Source organism: Lagopus muta, chromosome 5, assembly GCF_023343835.1.
Source record: "Lagopus muta isolate bLagMut1 chromosome 5, bLagMut1 primary, whole genome shotgun sequence".
NCBI classification, from domain to species: Eukaryota; Metazoa; Chordata; class Aves; order Galliformes; family Phasianidae; genus Lagopus; species Lagopus muta.
Genome location: NC_064437.1, coordinates 63,717,219 through 63,734,874, shown reverse-complemented (window position 1 = coordinate 63,734,874; position 17,656 = coordinate 63,717,219). Strand labels below are relative to the sequence as shown.

Sequence of the window (17,656 nt, the reverse complement as noted above, 5' to 3'; positions counted from 1 at the left end):
GATGGGCTCTGAGCGCTGATGGAGGTGTGCGTGTCCCTTTGCACTGCAGGGAGTGGGACCACGTGGCCTTTAGATGGCCCTTCCAGCTCAGACATCCTGTGATTCCATGAACTTTCAAACACCCCATCTACGTGCACCGCCTTTATTTCAGTTGTACTGAAAGATATCAGACTACTGGGGATTGTAGAATACCATCAGAACAAAATACCGGTGCATCTGTGAATATCCGTGTCTGCTTAATGGTCTCATAACAACGTCCCTTTGGCACCACGATGACTGGGAAGCAGCGATTTACGGCACTAAGACCTTTCAGCAGGCCCATTTGCACAGCACCAGGAAGGCGCTGGTCTTAATGAACCCTTTGGTGGATGGAGTGGTGCAAGTCAGCAATTTCCTTGTGAGTAAATGTTTGCAAGAAATTGTGTATTAATTTGAATGACTGCTTTTATCCAGGCACTCAAATAGAAGGGATTATGACACGTGCTGGGTACAATCGTGTTTTCTGATAGTGCAGAAATTAGAAATGCTGTTTTATTGTGGATCAGAAATTAATTAGTGGTGAGGAAGAAACATGAAACTCAAGTTGTACAAAAAAGAAACAAAGATAATACATTACAGTTATTAATGCATTACCTGGGGACAAGAGAGGCTGATTTTATCTTCAGCTGCTGTCCTTCGATAGGACAAGGGGGAATGGTTTTAAACCAAGACAGAGGAGGTTTAGGTTGGATATTAGGAGGAAGTTTTTCCCCCAGAGGGTGGTGAGGCAGTGGCACAGGTTGCCCAAGGAGGCTGTGGATGCCCCATCCCTGCAGGCATTCAAGGCCAGGCTGGATGTGGCTCTGGGCAGCCTGGGCTGGTGGGTGATGAATGATGATGAAAAGGATCAAAAGCAAGGCTGCACTTGACAGGGCTCCACTGCTTTAACTTAAAATAAATGCAAGAAATTTGAAATGTTGCAGCAAAACAAAGGGAATAAGCAGCAGTGACTGTGTGTTCATCCCAGCGAGGCTCCAGCAGTGAGTGTTCTTTGTCCGTCTTACAGCCCGCTGCTCCCCTGTCTTTTCCTCTCTCTTCATCACAAATCAACCACATCCTCAGCACTGTCAGCTCTTTGGCAGTCAGTTCCTCCTTCCTCCCAGTGCGCTGTGAGACCTCCGGCAGCCTTCTGGCAGGACCCAGCACCCGCTGCTCACCCACAATTACAGCCACTTTGCTACTGCCTGGTGCAAAGCGACCTCCTTGGTCCAAGAGAGAGAAACCTGATGGGAAGCAGGTGATATTTTAACATCAGATGTTTATTTCAAATATCCCAGCATGATGATTGATGATCAGAGGGCTGGAACGCCTTTCTGATGAAGAAAGGTTGAAGGAACTGGGCTTGTTTAGCTTGGAGAAGACTCCTGGGAGACCTCATTGTGTCCTTGAAGTACTTGAAGGGAGCGGATAAACAGGAGTGGGAACGGCTGTTTGTGAGGGTGGATGGTGATAGGACAAGGGGAATGGTTTTAAACTGAGACAAGGAAGGTTTAGGTTGGATATTAGGAGGAAGTTTTTCCCCCAGAGGGTGGTGAGGCAGTGGCACAGGTTGCCCAAGGAGGCTGTGGATGCCCCATCCCTGCAGGCATTCAAGGCCAGGCTGGATGTGGCTCTGGGCAGCCTGGGCTGCTGGTTGGTGACCTGCACACAGCAGGGGGTTGGAACTGGATGAGCATTGTGCTCCTTTGCAACCCAGGCCATTCTGTGATTCTTCCTGTGATTCCTTCTATAGTGAGCCTCACTGCAGTGAGGAAGACATCTATTGATAAATAATTGGCCATGGTACACTTGGGAGCAGCACAGTACATCTGGGTCTCCACCAACCCCCTGGAACTCACATTGTAAACGTGCTGGAGAAATTACAAAATCAGAGGCAGAACATCAAATAACAGATATAGGCATCATTTTTATAACAGGAAATATATCTCAGGTTAAAAACACAATAAAGTCTTTAAAGTGAGAGTCATTGGACGAAGGTGTGACAATACGTAACGTTACAGCAGCAGCTAATTTAAGGACTTCAAAGACATTTGTCTCGGATTCTTACATTTGGAATCTAAATTTAAAGGTTTCTGGGGATATCTTTAAGTATTTGAGATGACTTGTCTTTATAATTGTTACAGAAATTGCAGTAAATGAAAGCCTGCTCTGCCAGCTCTTCCCTCCATCTCCACCTCCAGGATTTGTTCTAAACATTACATGCTTTGAAGAAGCTCTAAGTCACATTTCATTAAATAGAAAAAAATAATAATAATAAATTGAAAAGCAGTGACTGCTTCACACAAGACCAGAAAGCTTTTTCCCTGCTCTTCAACAAGCTCTATCTGACCATCCAGCTTGGAGTGTTCAGTCATGAATGGCAGCAGCTATTTGATGTCTGAAGATGTTGTTTTAAAGTTTTGTAACTGTCATCTTCTAGGGCAATTATACCTTTTAACCCTCAGGGTTAAAGAAAAATGAAAAAAACATCTGTATGTTTTCCAAGTTTTGTTTGTTTGTTTTTTTTAACTTCTTACTTTACTGCAATGGACAGCACTATTTTTTTTCTAAGGGTTTCAAGAAGCAAACCCAGCCCTGGGCCTGAGCACCTGGCAAGTCCCATGTGGGTACAGCAAGAGGGAATACTGCTGAACATCACTTCTTGTCTACTGAGATGAAATGAGTTCAGCCATGAGGCGCTTGTGTGTCTGGGTAGCAAATACATTACAGTGATATTTGGGAGCAGCACAACTTGTGCCTGAGGATGTCAAAGGAGACAGCAGACAGCTCGCTCAGATGGTGAAACTGAAGGATGCTCTTTTACAGCAGGTGAACATTTTAAAACAGGATTTTTCCCATCACATTTGTGTTGATACCAACATGGTGGCTTTGGGATCTTCCTTCCTTCTTTTATATACTATGAGAGTGGTGAGGTGCTGGAACAGCTGCCCAGAGAGGCTGTGGATGCTCCATCCCTGGAGGTGTTCAAGGCCAGGTTGGATGGGGCCCAGGGCAGCCTGCTCTAGTGTTAGATATGGAGGTTGGCAGCCCTGCATGCATCAGGGGGGTTGGAGCTTCATGATCCTTGAGGTCCCTTCCAACCCAAGCCATTCTATGATTTATGATCCCTCCTTTTTCTCTGTCCAGGCAGAAGCCAACAGTCACTGCTCCTGGTGGCTGCTCCCAGCATGGTGCTGCTCACAGGGTTGGGAGCAGCACTTTCTGATACCCAGAGCCAGAAGTCAATACCTGTCCATTGAGGAGATTTAGTCATTTCTGTGAAGAAATCCAACCAGCATTTGAAACGTGTTTGTTTTTTTTCCTGCAGCAGTGTTGTAAAAAGGATCAGAGCAATAGGAGAACAAAGTCGGAAGATGCAGGAGTACAAATCCACCGCACAGCAGCGCTGGGAGCAGATACACAAAATGTTGTGATCACATCCAAGTTTCCCAAACAGCTGTTGCAATAATTTGGCAGTTCAGCTGAGCTTCCGATTTCCATCTCCAGCTACAATAAAATTCATGGTGCTTTACCTGATTTCCCTCAGCCAGCCCAAAAGGCATCAGCAGATTTCCTATTTCCATCACCACTCAGAACGCTGGCTGCAAAGCTACCAGAAGAAAAAAAAAAAAAAGAAAAATCAATCAATCTCATTCATAGTATTCTCTATTACACTTCCAGCAAGTTGTTTCAATTACCTTTTATCCAGCTTAGAAGAGGTAGAGATAATTAGTAATGCACAGCCTCCTCCTGCAGTGCTGTGCACACGTGGATGATTATTGACCCCCTTTTGGAGCCAAGAGCAGCTCAAGGACTTTGCCTTCTTAGCTCTCCTCTGCGACTAGACATGGAAAATGGAAAATAAAAAGGATGTAAAGGGTATGTGAGATCTGCGAGGGTGCACTGAAACAGTGGGCTCCCAGGAATACAGCACATACCTACAGGCCAGCCACGATGCTATGTTAACTTATCTCCTGACATTTTTCTGAGTGAAAGATTTAAACTAAATGTGGGATTTTGTAAACTGCCAGTAAATGCTGTTAAATGCTGCGGTTGCAGCAGAACAGATGATCTGCAGTGGCTCACCTTGAATTTTTTCTGGCTGCAGGGTATAGGTGAGCACATTGCCTGCAAGCTGCTGCACTGTGTCTGCATGGCTGGGTCCTCATTCGAGAGCATGTGTGCAACACAGGAAGAGAAATCCATGTGAAATGTCATAACCCACCATAGGAAAATGCCTTTGGACCAGCTGTGAGGCCATTCAGTGGTCAGCAGGGGCACAGGATATGGCCTGTCTGAATCAGCAGCAGGCTGGAACATTCCGTTCACAAATAAAACTTTCATTATATATACCTGTATATATATACATATGTTTGTTTTACAGCAGACCTAGTTGCCTGAAGCAAACTTGCACATTAATATGAGATAAATACATATTCCTCCTTTAAAAATACAAGGCTGTGTGTAATTTTATTCCACATCTCTCTGCTGTCTGGGTCCCTGTGAGTTACTCTGATTTATTTCTTTTTTTGACTGCTGTGTAAGGACTGCAGCATCACTAGCTGGAGCAGAGCTGGTAAATTACTGATAGAGACACATTTTATCACAGCTGGATGAAGCCCATCTCTTCTCTTTTCCCTGAAGCAATGAGGTGTGCCATGTCAGACCGAATTTCCATGAGAGTTCCTGGTCTGGAGCAAGGCATGGAAATGCTGCCATTGTAGGAGGAAACCTCCCCACATAGAGCTATAGTTTAATCTTTAGGATTTAGCAGGAGCATGGCATTGGAAAGTGATGGTTTTGCTCTGGAAAGGTTATGAAATGCATAAATGCTTCTCAAAATACAGGAGATACAATGGTTTTTTATGTAGCTATGGGAAGAAAAGACACAAGCAATCATACCAGCAACAGAGGATGGATTAGCTTCAAGGTAACAAGGAAGAAAAGGGCAAATGATGGGCTCATTTACATGGTGATTCCCCTGGCTTCAGGAGAGTTTCAACAATTTGAGCCACAAAAATTTGAGCCGAGTCCCTGAAAACTGAGAATAATTGAATAAGATCTTTAAGAAAGGAACTACATGTTATGCCTTGCAGCCCTGTTGCTCAGCTTGCCTATATTGGGTTCTCTCAAGTCTGCCAAAGGAGGTGCTGAAAAAGCATTCCCTCAACTTCAATACCAGGACAAATATTAATATTTCAATATATATCTTTTAAATGTATTTCATAGTGGGTCAAGCAGCACAGCTGAACCAGGGCAGAAACTTTCTACTGCCTGTGCTTCACCCAGTAAAGGGAGAAGCTCTCTGGGAAAGGATCACTCACTCCTCCCCAGCAGCATGGACCAAAGGGTGGTGAAAATGGACAGACAGACCCAGAGTGGTGATCATAAGGAAGCTTATCCATCCTTCTGTGGTTAAAATTTAACTGAAGGTCTGCGAGGAAAATGGAAGGCAGGTCTCCTGTTCCTCATTTGTTTAGAAGGGCTGAAATCTTCCCTTGGGTCTCCAGTGCTTAAAGCATGCATGCACTCAAAGTTTGACTGTCTATGAAGTATATGCAAGGTACATAAACAAAATGTATACGTTCATAAAAGCAATGACATCAAAAGTATCCTTTAAATCCCATATAAAATAAAAATACACATGAGACCGTATCACACGGAAGACCAGCAGTACATCTCAGAAATAAAATGCATTGATTTCAAACTTGACTTCCACTGTAATGTTTCTCCTGCTGAATCGCCCAGGGCAGATTTCCTTCTGTATTGCCTCCTTTACACATTCACCAGCCCACTGAAATGAATCCCTCTTTAAGGTGTTTGTTTCCTCCCTGTAGAGCAGTTAGGCAACCAGCAAATAATGCATATTTCATGTCTGAGCTGAACAAGAGCTGAAGGCTGAAAGCCCCATTGGTAAAGTGCAATCAAAGATCATTACACATCTAAAGCAAGTGATGCTTAGAGAAATTGACTGGAACTTAACAGAGCCCAAACAAGCAAAGAAACAACAACAACAACAAAAAACGAGGAAGAGGGAATAGGTATTGTATGAAAACATATGGAGTTTAATAAAGATCTACAGCTTTTCCTTAGGAAAAAAATAATTTTTTGATACGACACAGAAAATCCTTCACCCTGAAATGGCCCAGAGCAGCCCAGTCCTGTCACAGGGAGCATCAAGAATGTAAGAGGTCCCAAAAGTGGAGTGCAGCTGTTAAGGAAGCAGGGAGTCAGCAGAGCAAAGGAACACTCACCCATCTTCACTGTAAGAAATCAGAATCTATCTCTTGCTTCCAAAGGGATCTGGGTGTGGAGCTAGCAAAAATTGTTTCCAGACTAAGTACCGACCTTCCAGAAGAAAACACAGGAATACAATCACAGGGCCATGGCAGTTGGAAAATACCTTTCAGATCCTCAAATCCAACCCCAGACCACCACAGTGGTTCTGGAACACCTCCAGGATGCTGATCCCACCACTCCCTGGGCAGCCTGTGCCGGTGCAAGAACAATTTTTTCCTGATGCCCAAGCTGAACCTCCCCCGGTGCCATTTGAGGCCATGACCTGTCACTAGTTAACCTGGGAGAAGAGAAATCCAGGAAATGTGGTCAGGGAGTTCCGTTTGGGCTCCAGAATTGCTCAGAGGGGGGGAGCTGTGGGAATTCCCTCTTTGGGCACTGAGTCACGTCCTGGCAGCAGCAGCTCCCTCCCCTCCACGTCAGGGGTGTTTGGGTACAGCCACGGTAACGCCTCTTCTCCAGACCAAAGTTCAGTTATTTTTCATTTTTATGACTTCTGCTGCCTGCTTAAAGTTTACCAGGATTACTTTCAGAGCAGGCTCCAGGGAGCAAAGGGAGGAACAACCGTACGCCCAACAGGGCCGAAGGGAAGGAAATCTGAACCTGTGGAAAATCTGCCAGCCAAAATGCCAACCAGACAGAAAACACTGATGTATGGAGGTGCTTTTTTCACCAGCATTGCATCTTTCATCATCATTTGTGCCGTTCTGGGAACGCAGAGGTGGATGAACAGCGAGGTCCGATTCTCTGGAGGGAACTCTACCACTACTGTCAGCCTCACGTATGGGCTCTTTCAAGTGACCTGTGCTCAGGTCATCAACTCCGGGCTGCAGATCTCAGCTAGCAATTTCCAAGGTAAGGAGTAGTGCATGGTGGTGGGTGCCAGCCTGGGTAGCACCAGGGGTACAGGAACAGCCTTTCTTCCTTCATCTACAGCTGTAAGACCTTCAGTGAGAACCTCAGGAGAAGCTTAGGTTGGGTATTAGGAAAAACTCCTCCAAAAGACTGATGATGCACTGGTACAGCTGTCCAGGGAGTGAGGGGCCCTTGTCCCTGCAGGGGGCTCCAGAACCACAGGGATGTGGCATTGAGGGATGTGGGCATGGGGGGGGGGGTGGGCTGGGTTGGCTTGTGGGATCTGAGAGGTCTTTCCAACCCAAATAACCCCCCCTATGGTTCCATTCAAGGACATGGTTTGTGTGCATGGCGCAGGCGGGGTGGGATTGGATGTGGGGGGCTTAGAGGCCTTTTCCAACCTTAATGAAATTATCCATGAAAATATCTACAAACTGCCTCGAGGATTTGAAGTGGTATAAAATAAAACCCAAGAAAGGCAGTCAGATGCTGAAGTGTTGCTACCAATGGCAACTTCTGATGATGTGTGGCCTTAGCCAATGCCTCCAAAGGAGGAAACAATACAGGATCAGAATTTGTGTCAAAAAGATTTTAATTTGCAGAAGCTTTCAGCGACAAACAGGAATGCAACACTCTATTAGCATTTCATTAAAGGCGTACAAAACTAATTTGGCTTCCTTTAAATTTCATTATGTTAAATTAATCGTTTGATTTAAAACGTTTCGCCTGCCTATGATCAAATTAGCATCATTTGTATAGAGAAAGGTTCTGAAATCGCTGAAGGGAGAGGAGCAAAACACGTAAAGATAATTTAGATAGAGATGGTGTTTATGTATCTGGCAGACCTGCACTTAAAGGAAAATACTCGTTTTATTTCTTCTTTCAAGAGAACCCCATCCCATTTCTAAGTGATGCTACTAAACTAAAGCATGTCGTGTTTCAAAACCTATCCTTTCTCATTTCTTTTAACCACTCATCTGTGAAGTAAGCATTATGACATAGCTTGTCATCTTTTATAAGGCCCTCACCAAAGGCACAGGTGAGATGACACCTTTTCCAGGTGGCTCTTTGTCTCCAAGATTTTGGACTGAGGTTCTTAAATAGCACAAAAAGCTGTAGGCTGTTCATATTTTGTTGTTATGTAGCCCAGTTTTATTTATTTCTGTATTTATTTTCTGCATTTGCAGTTCTCAGTATTTATCCTCAGTGGTAAAATTAAGAGCAGAAGGAGAAAAATAATAAAAATAGTTGAATAGTTACAAAGAGAAGAATTGAGAGACAAGGGAAGAGAGATGCTACGTGGGAAAAAATAAAGGTAAAAAATTAGGGGAAAAAAGAATAGGGCTCACCTAACAAGACCTTGGAGAAAGGTATTACAGAAGTGTGAAAAACTGTAGTATGAGAAAGAAAGCATGAGAAAAAGCAAAACAGCAACAAGAAGTGATGCATACCAAATGCAACCACAGGCTGCATACTGATCTCAGTTCAGCACAACTACCTCCATGCACAAGGACTGTGCTGACATTAACAGAAATATTCATAAAAGCCCAAGTTAGCAAAGTCTGGACGCTGCTGCAAAGCACAAGGATTCGCACTCATTTTCTGGCTTTGAATCACAACGCTCACACGAGCACATGTGAAAGAGCAGAGAAGGCAGTCAGAAGAAACACTGCTGTCTTTTGGCAGAGTAGGTCAAATAGCTTTGAAACCTGAAGAAGGCTTTCTGGTTTTATTGGTAGGCTGTGAGATGTCCCACCACCAGGAGCAGACAAACCCTCGCAGGCAGAGCACAGCTGATCTAAACACCCTCATGGTTCCCAGCTCTTTCCCACCTGAATTTAGTATGAAAATTACACCTGAGTCACCCAAATTAGCAATGTGACAGAGCTGTACTGTGGATGTCAGTTCACATTGCAATGATTACGTTGCAGTGAAAAAGCTGAGTGCAGCAGCATTCCTAACAGAGTACATACTGAGGTCAGTGCCCAACAGCTGTTAAATCACAAGTCATTCAGACTCGTTTTCTTCTGTCATATCAGAATAACCAAAGTAGTTTTAGAAAAACAAATATGCATTTACAACAATAGCTTATATAAGCTTATACCTGCCCACACCAGGTGGCTCAGGCACTACACCTTGCTCCATCCAGGTGTGTTCTTCCTGATTTGAGTAGGGTGCTGCATGAAAGCAGGACTCTGCCCATGGAGAGCTGGGCAGGGCCAGCAGAGGATGCAGGCTGGCAGGAGTTTGGGGCGTGCTTTGCCTTTGCCTGTAAAGCAATGAATTCAACCAAACCCCAGGGCCTGGGTACTGCCACGCATCCCATCAGTTCTTTGCACGTCCACATACAGTTTAGTCATCACTGTAGTTTGTCTTCCTTCAGATTTAAATTTTTGGGCTCATCGTTTAGGAAGCATCATCGCAGTTCTCACATGCACACCATTTATAGATGGATAAATCAATTGAGCTTCAGGAGCTGCTTGTTGTTTCCAACAGCTGCTGAGAAGATGCTTCCTGAGTACTCTAAATATGGACATGCCTGCATCCCTCACTAGCTACATCAGGCATGTCTCTAAGACAAAATGTGCTCATTTAAAATTAATGCTTAGGTCCTATACTAGACACGATTGTCACGCTTTGTATTAAGTAGGATTCTGTGCATTCTTAAAACAGGAGAAATACTTCACAGACCTGCATGCATACTAATTTTAAATTGAAATCATAGAATGGCCCTGGGTTGCAAAGGAGCACAATGCTCACCCAGTTCCAACCCCCTGCTATGTTCAGGGTCGCCAACCAGCAGCCCAGGCTGCCCAGAGCCACATCCAGCCTGGCCTTGAATGCCTGCAGGGATGGGGCATCCACAGCCTCCTTGGGCAACCTTTACCTATAGGAACATAGCAAGTAGTCTGTCCCAAGACGGTAGGATTTCTCTCATTTGACATTGAGCCTTTGCAAAGGCAATATTATCATTTGGATACCATACCATCAAAAAGAAATTCAGAGCCTAAAGGTGAAAGACAAAAAAAGAAATACAGGCTGTACAAGCACACAGTGCACGATGGATAAGCTTAACAAAGCAACAAAACATCAGGGCTGCTCCAGAGGCCCTGGGGATACCCAGAACCCGGCCAAACACAGATATTATCTAACAACTTCAATCCCTAGAGCCTCCATCAGCTCCTTTAAAGATTCACCTCGGAAAGGAACCACCTTTTCTTGCAACAGTGACAGATGTGCTGGTTTCCAAGTCAGACCCACAGAGCAGTGAGCAAGGTGCAGAGGCGCACCCAGAGCCCAGCAATCAGCTGCACTCCAGGAAGTCTCAGAAGTTCACTATGGCACAGAGGAATTGATTCGTTTTCTACCTTTTAAAATACAGAACAAATGCTTGAATTCTGCTGGCACTTGCATATTCAGCAAAGTTCTGACCAGCTTCCAGGTCCTTGGTGGGACCCTGTGCCAACCGGAAAGTTTGGGAAATTGAATCTGACCATATGAGAGTTACAGACGAGGAAAAGGAGGTTCAGGGAAATATGAAAGACTTGGTGGAGGCACAGCTCTCTGCTTTCGTTCTGCACTCAGGCTGTTCTACCCTGACACAGGGGGTATTTCTGTCACATTCAAGCAGATCAGCTGCCGGAGAATCCTCTAGTTTGCACAGCCTGTCTTGTTTGGAAAAATGCCTGCTGACAAGAAAGTTGCATTTTATTTCAAACATTCTGCAGCTCTGTGCTGCTGCAGGAATGCTTGCAACAGGTGGAGTCTGGCAGAAGTGCATCCCCTGAGTGGTGGCTTGCCGTTAGGACAAAAGGAGTGCAATGAGGGGGGTGCAGCCATCAGCTCTGGGAATGTTCCCAGGGATAAAATTAAGGAAGGCTGCCAGAGGGAAATCATACACAGCTGTCTGCTTCAGGTCGAAGCGTGTTTCTTGTGGTAGGCAACAGCCAGCAGCATTAAAGCTGCTTCAGCACACGCACCAGCACAGCTCTGCTGTGCTCACCTCCATTTCCTTGAGCAATGCCTCCTGCATGCCTGTTTTTCCCTTTCTTCTAGCAGAATTGCTTAAATCTGCATCTCATTTCCATAACGCATCCTTACCTGCCATTTGTTCAAACCGAAATTAACTTCTACTAAAAATAAAACATTAAGTGAGATGAAAGCTCTCCTTTTAATTTATTTCCAGCAGCTCTTCTTTTTGCTCTGAATGTTTATTTTCCTTTTATGGCTGTTTATTACGGTTTTGTTCTCTTTACTGCTATGATTCCCCCAAACTACATGCTAGCTGAACACTGCAGTAAGGGCTTTGCATGAAGAGCAGCACAGAGGGGAAGTTTCCCTGCAGATGGCCGTCTATCACAACGCCTTTTTGAGCAGAGCATGACAACGCTGATGTCAGATCTGTTATAGGTTCAGGCAGCCTCAGGCACATTACAGTTGCCTTCTCAAGCTTTAAATTGAAAGGAGGATACTATATTTCAGTGTAGCTCTGCTGCAATGGCACTTTGAGTATGCTGCGTTATCTGCATAGGTATCAAATAACTGGAAGGATGTAGGTAAAACAATAAAACTGATTACAGTCCCGAAGAGACTGACTGCACGTACCAAGTGCATTGGGCTGGCCATGCACACAGCTACAGAAACAGCAACAACCTGCACAGGAGGACTGCAGCAAGCTGGAGCATGGGGCAGAGGTGCAAACCGTGAGCTTCCTTGTGTGTGGGTTTGGAGATCCCTGAGATTCATTCATCCTCCCTGATAACAAAAAGCAGGAGCTGCTTCTTTCCTTCAAAAGAGGGCAGAAGACACTTTCCCCAGCCTTACTTCTTCCTGTGGGATGAGGCAAGAGGTAGATGGGAGATGTAACAGGATATGAGCACCAGCCCAATGCCCAGCCCATCTCATCCATCCGTGCACGGCTGCACTTGGGCATGTTTGTCCTACAAACACATCTGGCTGGCTGGACTTTTAGGGGCTGTTTCCCTGGTCAGATTTACTCCACACGAGAGGATTGCTGGTGCACTGAAAGGAAATAATCTGTAGTGGAAACCAAGTTTTAAATCACCAGACTTAGAATGTTTGTAGAGCCAGCAGGGATGGGATGATGGGCAGGAGCAGTGAGCTTCCTGGCAGGCTTAGCATGGAATTTCTGCCTGGCCTTGTCAAGATGAAACATTCTCAGAAACATTAAGGAAGAGAAGCTTGCTACCTAACCCACAGGTTTCTGTGCCAGTTGGATTAGTAGGCATGCACTTTTTTCAGGCTGAGATACCTCCATCCCATTGCAGATTTGGGCTTATATGCTGCAGCCAAACCTACTGCTCCTGCTGCATCTCTACAGCTCAACCAAATCTCTGGTTGTTAGCTTTTAATTACAATTAACTAGGTGTCAGTAAGCCTTGACCTGCTGGGCACATTTAAACACTCTGGGCACCTTCTGTCTCCCAGTTGCAGATGGTCTGAGCAGCAGTGGAACGAAAGGCATCAACACGGCCATCATCGTGCTTCTGGTTCTCATCTTGCTGAGCTCCCTCCTGAGCTCTGGCTTTACATGCACCAACGCTGTGACCAACCCCTACCAGACCTTCCTGGGACCCATTGGAGTCTATACTTGGAATGCCATCAGTGGTGAGTAACGTGTTGACAATTTTGTGCCCACCATACAGATAACTCCATATTCCCATTAAGAAATGTTTATAAAATGGAACAACTGAAAACGTGTTCATAGGATTGAGTTGGAAGGGATCTCTAAAGGCCATCTGGTCCAACCTCCCTGCACTGAACAGGGACGCCCACAGCTCCGTCAGGTCCTCAGAGCTCCATCCAGCCTGACCTTGAGTGTCTGAAGGTCAGGGCACCACCACCTCTCTGAGAAACCTGTGCCAGCTGTTCAGCTAGCTTTATTTTTAACCATATCTACTAGGGATATCTGAAAATTAGCTTAACTACTGATCGAGCAGCAGCATTAGCCTGTAGGAGGCTGGATTTTCTGGCAGCAAAGTGGAAGAGCCCCAACAGGTGCAAAATCACTTCATGCATGACACACACTGAGGAGAATAGAATAAGCTAATAAATCATAGAATGGCCTGGGTTGCAAAGGCCCACAATGCTCATCCAGTTCCAACCCCCTGCTGTGTGCAGGTCACCAACCAGCAGCCCAGGCTGCCCAGAGCCACATCCAGCCTGGCCTTGAATGCCTGCAGGGATGGGGCATCCACAGCTTCCTTGGGCAACCTGTGCCAGTGCCTCACCACCCTCTGGGTGAATGCAGAATCAAAGCAGAACTGAGAAGTGTCCCTATTGGATGTGACTACAGAGCAATTTGTAACCCCTTAAAGATTCTGTGCCACTATTTCATGCTATTTATAGCATAACATTTCCTGGGTTACCTGTGAAATAGTCCTCTAAGGTCTCATCAATAGGATGGACTACAGCTTTGTTTCTGAAACATATGTTGAACCAGATACATCTAAAACAGCACTAACATCAAAGGGAAGATGGACAGAAGGCCTGAGTCACAGTAAAATGCATTTCATTGTCTTAAAAAGCACTTGTGGAGATCAAAATATGCTTCAACTTTCCCTAAACAGGAAAAAAGATGGTGGAGATGCTGAGTTTCAGAGCCATGAACTCTGCCAAACAGCTCCCGGGGGCACGGCCCCCATCCCCTTGCAGCTGGCTCCTAACACACCTTGCTGCAGTTGCAGTCTGTAAGCCTTGACCCAAAATGGAAGAATTATGGGATTGCCAAACTAAACATTAATGAGAAAGTAACCCACACGTTGGCTGAGGATCACTGTTACTTTTTACAGCCCTCTAAGAGCTGTGACCTGGAAGCTGATTTTGCCACGGGCATATTTGGATGAAAAAATCACACATTGTTTGACGTGTATCTTGAAGGCTCTTAATCTTTGTACCAGATAGCTTGAAATCCCCATGTCCTCCCTGCTAAATCCCAACCCAATGTCAGCAGGAGCACTGGTAACACGGTGTGCCTGGAGGGAAGGGGGGGAATACTTTCACCAGTGCCCATTTGTTATATCTCTGCTTGCACTGTGAGAGCAAGGAAATAAAAGCAGTATTTGGTTCCACGTCCAAGTGGCAGAACTCAACGTACGTTAAGGAGGCTGTGGGAGATAGGTACAGATCCAGTAAGAGATCTCATTTTGGCTCATCACAGTCACTGAAAAGGCTGGGGAGAAAAGAACCCCAGGATGCTAAACCCAAGCTATTTCACAGAGCTCTGCCAACTCTGAGCCCATAGCAGGTTGCTCGGGGTCTCATCCACTTGTACCACATATCCCATGAATTTGGGGTCATATCAAGTGGCCACCTCAAGTCTCTTGAGGAGTGAATATATTATATGCATCAGCACTAAACTCAGTGAAAAAAAATGACATTAAATGACTTTAGCTAAGGATAGCCAGCACGAATCCATTAATTTTAGCAGAAGGCAGTTACCAATAGCACTGGGTACTGACATCCTCAGGTTTTAACGACAGAAAATAGTGGATCATATTTGTTCTGCAGGCATCCACACTAACTTAGGGAGAATATTATTAAGTAGCGACTTACAGAGCTACTCAGCACAAGTATTTCTAACATAATACTACAGACCCACCTCTAAAACTCATGCTTTTACTTTGCAGGAATCCTCACGCTTTTGGTCATGATACTTTTTCCCGTGAACGTGGAAGGCAATGACATGTCTGTGGAGCTGGCCATTGAATGTATTTCTCTGTCACTGACACACAGTGGATCTGAACACAGGTATGAGTACTCCTACTGGATCCTGCTGCTCAGCATCATTTTCAACATCGTTACTATTATTATCATCTATTTCTATGACCATGCAAGATATTCTAAGAAGAAAGAACAGGAAAGGCCGATTGAAAACGCATCAAAAGACGTCATTCTGTTTTAAGGACATCACCAAAAAGAGGGTCTAAAATAAAATGACTGCTTAATATGGACAATCCCAGCTGATCTTTTGTGTTCAGATTGAAGTTACGTGCATAGCTCGATTAACAAAACAGCCTGTTGCTTCTTCAAAGCAGATTGATTTTACTCTTCTGATGAAAGATGTTGGGTAACATCTATCAGCTCCCATTGGAAATATGCTGCCTGAGCACTTCTGAGCAGAAGCACTCAACACCAGCACCTGCCTGCAGGATGAACTACTGCTTGTAGCCAGAGGGATCCGCAGAAACTCTCCCCTAAAAGGAAAGGGGCACTAAGAGCCACCAGCCCCACATGCCTGAGAGGCTGCTACAGCCATGGCCCAGGCTTGGAAAGCCATAGCACAAAGGACTCAGGGCCAGCTCACTCCTTCATACCCCACGGTTGCCTTTCTGAGTGCCCCACGAAGCTCCCACCTCCTGGACCTGTTGTAACACAGAGCAGGGCTGCCGTGGCTGCCATGGGTGTGTGTTACTGTGAATGCATCGCTGCCCATTGGGTGCAGGCAATGGGAAGATTGAAGGCATTGCATCCATCATGCGTGCAGTCTGGGATCCAAGGGCAGGACAGTACTAAACCATGCAGAGCAGCCAGCACCTTCTGCTCCTCCTCTCCTACCTCTGCAGCTATAAGAACAATGCTTTATTGCACATGCTTGGCATCTGTCCTATGATGCAAGAGATGCTCACAGGTGAAGTAAAGCATCTCTAGGAGGAGATGCAATGCAAGAGGTGACCTCTCACTATTTATGTCACAAAAAATAAAGCTTCAGGATTAAAGCATTATGCTTTTTGCAGCTTTGCTCTTTCAAAGCAGCCAAAAAGGAGGGTTTTAAGCGTTTATACCCAAGCATTATGAGGGCAGAGCAAAGAAACACAGAACAGGGTTTGTAGGACCTGTGGAATGGGATAGCTCAGTGCCATGAGAGCCGTTATCTGCTCTCTCTGACAAGAACCATGCCTAGAACGACTTTCCCTGCTGTAAACATTTCAGTTCAAGTATCAGATGTTTTGCACCCACGAGCTAAGCTGGCAGCAAGTCAAACATTTGCCAGTTTTGCTTTGGCTGCAAAATTTTTCACACGGTTTCAGCGTGCATCTGTCAGTGTTGCACCACGCCAGCACCCATCAGGCAGCGCACTTACGCTGCCATCAGGCTCTTGCTTGGAGAGCAGTGAAGTCGGTGGAACAGAGCAGGGTCAGAGGCGGCTCCTGCTGGGCGAAGGAGCGGCTCGGCATCGCTTCGGGGCTCCTGTTGTGCAGAGCTGCTGCCCGCAGGGTGTTGGGGCGTGGGAAGGAGTGCTGCTGTCTGCAAGGAGACAGGTGGTTCAGGTATCCATTTCCTGAAGAGAAGCTTCATAAGAGGAGATGGAGCAGGGGCTGACACTGCACTGCTACAGAGGAAGGAAAAAAGAGAATGCAACACAAACCAGCCTTGTGTTTTGCTTTTAGGGTATAAAAAAGGAATGAGTCTGGCTCCTGCCAGCCAGCCAGAATTGAAATGAATGGAGCTGTTCAGTACATTCCTTCTCCTAACAAGAGCAGATTTTGGCAGTTACCCTTAGGTAAAGAAGCAAAGGGCATGGACTGTCGGCACCAAGTTCCCACCTTATCTAAACAGAGTAGCTTTACCCATTCATCACTTGCCAGCAGTGGACGTGCAGTGCCAAGGGAAAGAGTGAGGCGAATCCTGGCCCTGCAGCCAGGGTTGTTTGATAGCAAGTGATTGCCACAGCAGCTCTGCTTCCTGCTTACCCCAAATCTCTTCTAGCCCTATGCTTCACTCAAAGTTTCACCCTACGGAGGAGTTCTGCTGCAGAGCTGCCAAAAAGCAGCAGCTTTTTCCTTGGAAAACACACAAGCTGCTGAACACGCAGTAAATTACCGATGACCTGAACAATTAGCAGCCACAGAAAAGAGTCGATAACACACAAAGTAACGCCTGGTGCTGGCACCTCCTTGTGACAGCGTGGTCAGAGCCCTCAGCAGCAGGAAGCAGAGCACAGCAGTGCTGTTCAGTGCTGCTATCAGCCGCAGCACAGCCCATAAAACCAATTCCTGTCCCCCAGGAGCAGTTCTACTAAAGAGCCACCTGACTCGTGGTATTTAAAAGCACGGGGAAACCGCCAGAATTAACCATCACCATTCTAAATCGAGAGCCAAACCACCAGCACGGTAATGGCTTTTATTACAGAAGTGTCAGAATTGAAAGTCAGTATCACCCTTCTGGCCATACGGGGCAGAGCTCCAAACCAGCACGGGCTGAGGTGGCAGCATGCCCACAGGATGTCAGATCTGGTCACACGGATGGGGATAAATGCACAACCACAGCTTTTTCTACAGGTGTCTCCTCTGCAAATGAGAAATGAGACTTATGAAATCTATTTGAGTACAAAGGCAGCTTGAGGAATTTTTGTATGAAAATGGACAGCATGAGAGAGTGCCCTCGCAGGCACACACATCATGTGTGGGTCCCAGCTGCAGCCAGCACCAAGTGGGGCAGATGGCATCTGCAGGGGAGCTCTGCT

General features: G+C 45.8%; 1 protein-coding gene across 1 annotated transcript; it reads left to right on the top strand.

Moving 5' to 3' along the window:
• Positions 1-6,768: 6,768 nt before the first annotated feature.
• On the top strand, positions 6,769-16,286 carry CLRN3 (clarin 3). Its single transcript, XM_048946169.1, has 3 exons — positions 6,769-7,170; positions 12,619-12,798; positions 14,820-16,286. The coding sequence occupies exons 1-3, from the start codon at positions 6,942-6,944 to the stop codon at positions 15,092-15,094; spliced, it is 684 nt and encodes a 227-aa protein (XP_048802126.1). The 5' UTR covers positions 6,769-6,941; the 3' UTR covers positions 15,095-16,286.
• Positions 16,287-17,656: the final 1,370 nt, after the last annotated feature.